Source organism: Buceros rhinoceros, unplaced genomic scaffold (genome assembly GCF_000710305.1).
Source record: "Buceros rhinoceros silvestris isolate BGI_N320 unplaced genomic scaffold, ASM71030v1 scaffold21813, whole genome shotgun sequence".
Classification (NCBI taxonomy): Eukaryota; Metazoa; Chordata; class Aves; order Bucerotiformes; family Bucerotidae; genus Buceros; species Buceros rhinoceros.
Genome location: NW_010405651.1, coordinates 4,115 through 14,097, shown reverse-complemented (window position 1 = coordinate 14,097; position 9,983 = coordinate 4,115). Strand labels below are relative to the sequence as shown.

General features: G+C 44.7%; 1 protein-coding gene across 1 annotated transcript in view; it reads left to right on the top strand.

Annotated features, from left to right (window-relative positions):
* Positions 1-9,745, top strand: part of LOC104491408 (calpain-5-like) — a gene marked incomplete at its 3' end in the record, with an annotated part of 14,212 nt that extends 4,467 nt beyond the window's left edge. Inside the window, exons 5-10 of the mRNA XM_010133824.1 lie at positions 1,340-1,533; positions 3,194-3,271; positions 4,475-4,670; positions 7,038-7,160; positions 8,796-8,998; positions 9,624-9,745. Coding sequence (XP_010132126.1) covers positions 1,340-1,533; positions 3,194-3,271; positions 4,475-4,670; positions 7,038-7,160; positions 8,796-8,998; positions 9,624-9,745 — 916 coding nt within the window. The remainder of the gene's footprint in view (positions 1-1,339; positions 1,534-3,193; positions 3,272-4,474; positions 4,671-7,037; positions 7,161-8,795; positions 8,999-9,623) is intronic.
* Positions 9,746-9,983: the final 238 nt, after the last annotated feature.

Sequence of the window (9,983 nt, the reverse complement as noted above, 5' to 3'; positions counted from 1 at the left end):
TTTTTTTTTTTGGGGGGGGGGGGCTTTCTGATTTCTTATCTTTGGGGACCAAACACTGTTGTATCAGTGCAACACCTGCCTTAGGACAAAGATCCTGTCTGTTTAGACCAGAGAAATTTTGAAATGGGTAACAATGTCTGAGAAAGTATTACGTGCATTTCATAACTCTAAGGATCCCACCTCTCTTCACCAGAGCAAAGGCTTGCTTTAGCACCGAGCTCTTAATCAGGTTATTACAAATTTAACGCCAGGATCTGCGCCGAGCCAAATCTTCCTTCCTTGCTGTCCAAGGGAGTGCGCATCTTAAGCGCGGTGGGTTATAGCCCAGTACAGTTGAGATGTGGCTCGGTGCGAAGATGCTCGTGCTGTCTCCAGTGAAGGTGTGATGAACCTGGAGGCAGGACCTATTGGAGTGCTTCTGGCTCAGCAGGAGGGGAATAGACCTGGCACAGCTATAGCCCAGTACAGTTGAGATGTGGCTCGGTGCGAAGATGCTCGTGCTGTCTCCAGTGAAGGTGTGATGAACCTGGAGGCAGGACCTATTGGATTGCTTCTGGCTCAGCAGGAGGGTGATAGCACTGGCACAGCTTTACTTTGTCCACTGGCCTGCCTGGTACGTGTTGCTCAGAAGCAGCATTGTACTGGCTTTGTAAAGGCCCAGACATTCAAAGCAGCTCCAGCATCTTCACATGATACTGCTTTTCTGGTTTTAGACGTACTTCAGAGATTTGGATCTGGATGCATTAAATAAAATCTTTTTCAGAGCATCTGCTCAGATCACCCAACAGTTCAGTTACTGCCTGATCCCTGCTGGAAACTAGGCTCCTTACAGTGCCTGGGGTTCCGCCAGGTCCCCAGTGAAGCACAGGACAGGTTTGACAAATGGCTAGAAAGTTTTGTTGCCTCTGCCCTCTATTTTTACCCACTGCCAGTAGTTCTTCCTGGGTATGAAATTTACGCCAACACAGAAACAGGAACCAGATTCACCGGCTAAATCCATAGGCCCTGCCAAGTGTCCAGCTGAGGACACCACCAGACAGTGCAATGTCTGAGCACAGCCATCAATATCCAGAAGAGCCGTTTTGTAAAAGTGACAAGGTTTTGGAAGGGCCAGTAAAGGTTGTCCATCAGCCCAGTCTTTAACTTCCTGAGGGCAGGAGGAGACAGAATGGCTGAGGCAGACAGTGTTGGTCTGTGCTCTGGGCTTCTGTCTGCTGGGACTCATCTGGCACTATTGCGCAAAAGACCAAACTAATGAGCCCCTAGTTTCGAGCCCCAGTGCTGCTGTTTTTCCTCAATGATGTGAGTGAGTTTTTAATTGTCTTTCCTGGTGCTAAAGGCTTCCTCTGGCAGCGCCAATGAAGTGGAGACAGAGATGGGTCTTGTCGTCGGCCACGCCTACTCAGTGACTGCAATTCGGAAACTGCGCCTTGGAGAAAGGCTCGTATTCTCTTTTAAGGCAGAAAAGCTGTTCATGATCAGGCTGAGGAATCCCTGGGGCAAAAGAGAGTGGAATGGCGCCTGGAGTGACAAGTAAGTGCCACAGTGGAATGAAACTGTGATAAGGGCCAGTGGCTCCTTGCTGCATGGTTAAACACTGTTGAGACATGTCAGCCTGCACTGCTCAGTGATGGCTGAACCGTTGTGCCGTCCCTTCCCACGTGTGGTGTCTCTGACCAAATGAACATCCTGGAGGAGCCAGGATGGCTTCCTGGACCTTAGCTTATTGTCTGCATCGTTGTTCTGGCACACTGGAGATGAGTAGAAAAATGGCCCACGTTAAGGTGATGAGTCAAGAACATTTGTTCTTGATGAGTCAAGATGTTTGTTCCCAGCTTCACTGCTGAGTTTGGATGATTCAGTTTCTCATTTGTAATTGTTAGCTGCTGGGTGTGGTATAAGTCTCTTCTTATTCTTAGGTAATTTAAGTAACTAGTGAAAAATGCTGTAAAATTGCTGCATTTCTGATTTCTTGAATTATTTCCTAGTGAATTATAATGTGGGCCCTGAGCTCAGTGTGGGACAGGAATGATTGCTGGAGGGGATGTATTCCATCACAGGCAATTCACCCACAGAACCCATGAACTAGGACGTTACAGTTCAACCCTGCTTACCAGCCACCGCTGGCATTTCATAACGCAGTGGTCTGAACAACAGTGTATTAACTTCTTACCTGCCATACTTCAGCAAAAATCTAGTACTTTCAAAGAGTTTGGTTCAGGTGAAATGTGAAGAATGCACAGAAGAGCTACTGTACACTCGTGGTTCTCCACTAGCCCTTGGCTTAGCTGTCACTCATTCCAGAGGAAGCACTGAGGAGTCTGAGGCTAGCCCGTGGATTTTTGGTGTGACAGAATTAAATTGTGGATTTCCAAATAGGTTAAGAAAACGTCTGCTATGACAAGCATCCTCCCCTCCTTCCTGCCAGCCACCTTCAGCTTTATCCTCCAAGGACTTGTGGAAAGGGGGTGAGGAACTGTGGCTCTGTTTGTCTAATGTAACACGTTACGGAAGGGGCTCACGCTGTCTTCTGCCGTGTTGTCTGATTTAAGCATTGAACTGCTGCTGTTTAGGATCCTGGGCTGCCCTGAGGTCAGTGGAAACAGGCAGGTGCCTCCAGGGGACCATGCAGAGCACACAGTTATATGCTAACGCAGACAATGAATGAAGTGTCTGCGCAGTCTGTCATTCTGGAAACTGGACATCAGGCTCCTGCTGCCGCAGTTTCTTCTCAAAGGCTCTCTGGGGAAACCTCAGACCTCAGGCCTGTGTTATTTAAGGAGATGGAAAGACAAAGAGAATACTCTGGTCTAAGTGAAGTGTTCAATAAACTCCTGAGGAGGAAAACCAGGTTTCTCTTGAAGGGCCTTCAGGGAATGGAGTCAATCTCATATGACCTTCCAAACCAGGTGCTGAAGTGTCCTAAGGGAGGGTGTAACAAAGGAAATCAATAAGGTTCTGCTCTAGTTGTGCCAATTTCCCTTTCATCTTTCTTTTTCAGTAGCTTTCAAATCAATTGTTTAAAACTCCGCCTTTCTTCCTGGATATCATCTGTCTTTTCACTACTCTGATGTTATCTTTGTAACAAGGGACTGAGAGAATTTTACTTGCAATTTTTTTCCCAGGTGAGAGTATTTAATTTATTAATCATCTTTATCGGTGTTTCCTCTTTTATTTTTCTTTTCCCTTTTAGTTCTGAGGAGTGGAAAAAAGTCAGCAATTCAGAACGTAAAAGCTTGGGACTCACTCTTGAGAATGATGGAGAGTTCTGGTGAGTGGGAGTGACGTGAAGGGTTTGGAGATGCTGGCTATGCTGAGTAATTGGCATTAATTCTGCCGTTTAACAGCTTCGAAAACAACTTCCCCAAATGGATAAGATTATCTGCTCCTGGCACAAGGTCTGTTCTTTTAAATTCTCAAGGGATGCCAGAGAAGAACACAAAGAAATGGATTAAAAATGAGAGGAACAAAATTAGTAGCTCTTAGTAAATAAAAGTTTCAAAGGCCCTCAAAAATCTGTATTTAGGACATTGACTCAGAATCCAAGACAACACATGAGCTGGCTTACATGACAATGCCAAATATTGAACACAGTGTCAATCCTGTTTACCAACTACTGTGCCTGTCTGTAGCATTTCTAGGTCAACCATGGCTGAGGTACCTGTAAATACAATCGCAGCCAATGGATTTTGATATTCATTGGCATTTTCCAGCATGGGCATGAGAAGTGTTCAATCTCCACAGCAGCTCTAGAACTCTGGTAATTTTGACTCTGCTTAAAGCTTAGACACAGGGAGGCAGCCCAGGCACTTCTTCAGCAGGTCATCAATATTGCATCGAGTGTCTGGCAGGGCTCAGTGTGAAAGTTTTCTCTTTGCTTGGCTTTGTCAAACCTGGCAACTGAAAGCCAGCTGTAGGGTTTGGTTCTGGGCCATTAATATGGCTGTGATGGAGTTCAGAGATACCAAGCGAGGTGAACGATTTTTAACTGCTCTGCAATGCAGTCTGTCACTTTGGCAGGCGCAGATTATAGCACTGAGACGGTGCTGACTAAAAGCTATGTCCAGAGTACAGAGGTTTGAGTCGTGCTCAGAGACAGATGTAACAACAAGGACCTTAATAATGAGGAGCGGGTAGTGGTTTGGTTTCAGGTAACCTCTTTTGCCCTTGCAAAATATCTGTTATCAAATCCACCTGGTAGATACAACCTATGCTTTAGGCTTAGGTGCTGCAAGGGAACAAACCAAACACCCTGAGCTGATATTTCTCTAAATTAAATTCTAAAGTAGTGTGATTGTGGCTTCACGGGTATTTCTACATGGAGAGTGTTCCAGTGAATCAGCTTGTCCTCTGGACAGCTGAGCAATGCCTCCTCCTAAATTAGTGGAAGATTTTGTGTTATTCTGGCTCTTTGTGTGAGTATCACTGTTTATCTTTAAACCAACCATGACTTTCCTGGTGTCCCATGGAACAGGATGACGTTTGAGGACTGGTGTAAGAACTTCACTGACGTGGACATCTGCCGGATTGTGAACACCTCCTACTTCAGTATCCACAAGACCTGGGAGAAGAAAATGATGCGTGGGGCTTGGGCAAAGAATTCAGAGCCCCTGCTCAATCGTTCTGGTGGATGCTTTGATAACAGAGAGACCTTCCTTCAGAACCCCCAGGTATTTTGTAGTGTATTGAAGTGTATCCACTTTAGCTGGGGCTTCTGAAGTGCCCACCCTGTTTAGGGGCTGGCAGTGACTACCTGACAGAGAACCTGCTGCTGGTGTCTGTCCTCTGGGAGTTCACTGCATGGCTCAGTGATTTCTGTGGAGTCTCTCAGAAGAGTTTAGGTGTCTGTTTAGGACTGCTCAGGTTTGGGGCTGTTGAGTCAGACACAGCAGGATTAGTGACGTCCTGCCTGGACTTCTTTCAGTTTCCCAGTTGTAGAAAGGCAGCAAGTCTACTTTCTAATGACAACACTGCATTCACTTAATGCCCTCAAACAGCCTGAGGTTTTGGTCAACTGTATTTAGTTAGTAGTCCCTTGCATTAATGTAAGATTCTGAAAGTCTCTAGTCTCTTCCCCTAGCTCACCCTCTCATCAGCTTTACTTGTATTATCCTACTTGGTAAATTTTGAGCTGTTGGTTTATCTGTTCACCCATTCTTACCCCCGCTCCTCACCTTCCTGCTCTTCTCGGTATTGTATGTTTTCATCCCAGTGCTTGCAAATTCAGGCAAAAAACTTCCATCACTGTCAACAAGAACTGGGCACTTACTGCTTTAGTTATTACTTTGAAAATGGACCTTTCTGTTCTTTTGTAATTCACCACATACTTGAGATTGATTAAAGATGTTCTCCTGTCTCTGCCTGCTTCGCTGCACTCACAGGGGAGTGCACCCCTCAATTTTCATAGCAGGGTATTGAAGTGCAGCCTTTGCTGTTCAGACTAGGAGTGAATCTCAAACTCTGAGCTCATCGTGTCATACAGGTGTAGGTGGAGCAGCAGTTCACTGCTCTGTCTTCTGTCAGTGCCTCATTTCCAGAGGGTGATTTTATTCAGGTATTGCCCTGTATGATTCTGGATGAATTCCTAGCGCTTGTCTATCTGGGTCTCATTTGTTAAGTATTTAGCTGCTATAGAGAACAAAATAAACATGTTACAGTTGAGTGCAATGCCTGATGCAATGGGAGTTCCCGTTATTCCAGTGTTATCTCAGGGCTAGTTGATTAAAAGGCTCTTAATAGAAGTGCTGGAACACGTTTATGTTAGCTTAGGGCTGTTATAAATGATTGTGGCACATACTACCATAGTCTGGAGATAATCTGTCTGTTCTCCAAGAGTGAAATGCCTGATGCTGAGGCCTCCTGTGAAGTTCATCTGAACAGAGGGGGATTGTGGCGCTTCCAGTCCCTTATAATAAGGGAATTTAAGCCAAGTACAAGTGTATTCCTACAGTCGGCTGAAATCAGAATGTGTGGTGCACATAGTACCCAGCTGTGCACAGCTGCAGCTTTATGCTCTTATTTGTTTGCTTCACATTTAAAGGTCTTTGAGCATGGAAGAAAACAGCACCTGTCTAAACCTGGTGTAGTGTCTTATCCATTGGTTCCGACAACTCAGATTTGCCCTCTGTTTGCACAAAAGAAACAAGAATTAAAGGAGTCTCTAATAGTGAACGAATTTGAGCGTTTAATTCTTTGTCAGATAAAGAAACACCTATCTGACCTTTTTTAGTCTTCTGCAAGGGTACATACTTACTCCTGAACTGGCCTGGTAGTGACACTTAATTAAGCAATTCCAGTCTGACTTATTGAGATGGGAACTGCAGCCTAATCTTGAAATAATTTCCTTTGATTGTCTTAAAACCAAATTGATTCAAATTTACTTCAAGCAGCGGGGATGAAAGATTTGCACGTTAAGGATTTAGGAGTCCTTCTTAGCCCTTTTTTACTAGAGTATTCCTAAGACTTTCAGGAAAACCGAGAAAGTCCAAATTTTGCATTCCTGTTATTCTTATATTAAATGGAAATCATTGGCAAGTGGGTTTGGGGTTATTTTAACTAAGGTCTGGAAGATTCCATCATTTGCAGGCCCTGTATAAAGATGTTGGAAATTTGCAGGCCCTGCTTAGATATTCAAGTTAAAGGAAAAAAAAAAAAAAAAATATCAAAGACCCCATCTGGAGTCTGTTAGTATAATTTTTTTATCTCACTCCTGATTTATATATATATAAATAAAACTTAATCCTCTGTCTTTTGCTTTCAGAGATGTTCTCTGCTGCTGCCTCAACAGTTACTTCATAATACTGTCTCATGCTATCCTGTACTGAATTACTGGTTTCAGTGTCTCTGATACTTTTGGTTTAAAGATCCTTACTATTAGCATTAATTTTCAGCTGTGTCTGTTATATGGAGAACTCTGCTCCCACCTCCAGATGTATTTCCATTTGCCTCCTTTGTATGCCCGTATTTCCTTGGTGATGGTTTTATGCTCAGTATCTGAAGGCATTTCTAACAGCTTGTCCCCTTCTCTCTTCTACTAGTACATCTTTGATGTTAAGAAGACTGAGGACAAAGTGTTGGTCTCGTTACAACAGGAGGATCGTCGCAAATACAAGAAAGAAGGGAAAGGAGACAGCATCCCCATTGGCTTTGAAATATTCAAGGTAGGAGCCCTCTGCACTCCTGGCTCAGAGTTCGTCCTGCGGTCCCGCTTCATCCTGGCGGTGAAATCATTGGCAGATAGAGGCACGATTATCATGGTGGGGTCTGGCTCTCCTCTCAGCGCGAGCTTTGCGTGTGCACTGCACTCCATCACCAGAGCTGACGTTAGACAGACTATTTGAACTAAACTGAGTTCTGTTCAATTCAAACTCTGTTTGAAGCACAGGAACGTAACTCATTTTTCCCTGTTGCAAATGAATTTGAAGTGCTTTTCCCACCCCAAGCTTTGAAGAGAAAGACACAAAAATATTAATGCTTGAAAGATGGAGGGGTTTTTTTCTCCTTCTCACTGGAGGCTCCTGCCTCCATTTCATCAGCAAATACAGCCAAGTGAATGAGCTTGGGAAGTCTGCAGTTTCTTTTGCCACTTAGAATAGTCAAGAGTGTTTTCAAAAGCTGGATTTAGTGAGCAGGAAATAAGCGTATGTGAAAAGGAACCAAAGGGATCCCAAAGAGTAATTTAATTGCACTCCCAGGGCAAATGGAGTAAAAGGAAACCATATGAACTGAAAGGAGGAGGAAACAGCTGTGCATCTGCTCTTTCACTGCCGATCAGGATTATCTTATCTGTTGCTGTAGCAGGTGAGACTACACTGAGTCTATGGCTCTACCCTGAAAAATGGTCAGGTTTTAAGTCAGAGCACTGACATCAGCATCACACCTCTTCATTTGACAGTCACCTGTTAACTACATGCATTGGAGAAATGTCATTACAGGAAGTCACATAATTTACCTTGCCTTGTCACGCCTGTATACCTAATTTGGAAAGGCTTGGAAAAGAAAATCACACTTTCAGAAAGGTGTCAAGAACTCAATCTCCTTTTCTTTTCAAAAATTTTTCAATTTCAAGAGTGTTCTAACCCACCAAGCTCATTATCATGACTACAGGCCTTTGGAAGACCACAGCCTAAATTACATAACGACAAAAGAGAACTACCAGCAAAGAATGTAGGGCTGTCTTTGCCCTCAGGAACCGCTTAAGAAATAGGTTTATATTCTAACTGTGCTGTGGCAAGTAGCTCCCTGAAGAGGCTGTTACTAGTTAAGCACAGCTTCAAGGCTTAGAACAAAACATAAATGGTTATTCTGTGGCTTTTGTATTCAGGAAAGGGCAATGCTGAGAGCACGGACTGGGAGCCCGCAGCAGAAGTCTGGAATGCTCTCTCTGCATGCTAGACAGAAGGCAAATGAACCTCAGCCTCTTCTGAGATGGCAGCGTAGCTCAGCAGGTGGAGTCCCTGGTGTGTGGCCGTGTCTCCGCAGTGGCGTTACGTCTCTGCTAGTGCATGCATGCCTGTGCTAGTCCTGGGCTTTCAGCTCCGCTTAGGGGTATACACGCAGATATCGATGCAGCGAAGGGCAGAACAGCACTGGGTGGAAGCCTGTGTGGGATGGCGCTCCAGTGCTCTGATCGCCTGTCAGGACCATCTCTGTCACACTTCAGTGGGTCAAAACCATTTGCCTTTATTGCACAGTGACTTTTCTGCCCTGAAAGGCCATGTGGCGTGCAGGGAGGATCCTGCCTCTTAGCTCCAATGGCCCTTCCTAATTAATCCTAATCTGCTCTGTGGCTGTAGGTGGAGGACAACAGAAGCTATCGATTACACAAGCTCACCGTGCAGGAGAGAGTGGCCACGTCGCTGTACATCAACACACGCACGGTGTTCTTGAGGAGGATCCTTAAGCAAGGCCGCTACATCCTTATCCCAACTACCTATCTTCCAGGCATCACTACAAGGTTTATCCTGAGACTCTTCACAGATGTGCCATCAAAACTCAGGTAGGTTGCACTCACAGCTACAGGAGATTTGCTCTTGGCTGCACCTCCTCAGAAATGGTTGCCTGACTCACTAGCTCATATTGCTGCAGAACTAGGTCCTTGACATGGTCAAGGTCACCACCAAGAATCTCCAGATGGCTTGCTGGGATTTGTCAGGTCACTTTTACTTGGGAACCTCATGGAACCCGATTCAGTTTGGGTCTTTTGACCTTTTAATTTGGCTTTTGTGGTTGCCTCCAGTTCTAGGTTAGAGCACTGAGTGCTGGCGCTTGCAGTTACAGTGGATACTGTTTATTTCTTTGACCATCTCGTTTGAAACCAGGGGTTGTCTGCAAGGGCAAAACTAGTGTTCCATGAAATAAGGCCCACTGAAGTTTTTCTTGCCTTGATACTCTTTTCCATGATTTAAAGTTGTTTTTTTAACACCATTTTCACTGCCAAACAAATTTGGGTTGCTTTGCTCTGCTCTGTTTCTATTTAAGTCTGTCATTTCTGTAGCACTCGCTTCCAAAACAGGAGATGACGAAGGAAAAGAATACAAAATTTTGAAAATGCTATACTTCCACAACTGTTGATTGCTTGCTCAACATTCATTGCTTCAATTGCTTTTCCCATGATTTTTCAGGGAGCTGGAGGCAGATAAGCCTAAAATGACATGTTGGAGTCTTCTTTGTGGCTATCCACGCAGAGTCACTCAAATCAAAATTCACTCTGCAGAGGGTTTACGGAAGCAAGACAGATCAGGCGGTAAGTGTAAAGCAAGCCTGGGAGAGTGGAAGAGCCTTCTCCAGTCCTCTGAAGAGGACCTGGGTTGATACGTAAGCAGTCAGGAGTTATGCAAACAAAGTGAACATTTATGGGATTTTTTTCCCAGCACATTGTAAAATCTGCCCAAAAGGGAAGAGATCAGATGAATAAGATGATGCAAACCAGCAAGAGTTGTGTGTCATCTATGCTGGCCCGGATGGGCAGTACTAGCCAGACC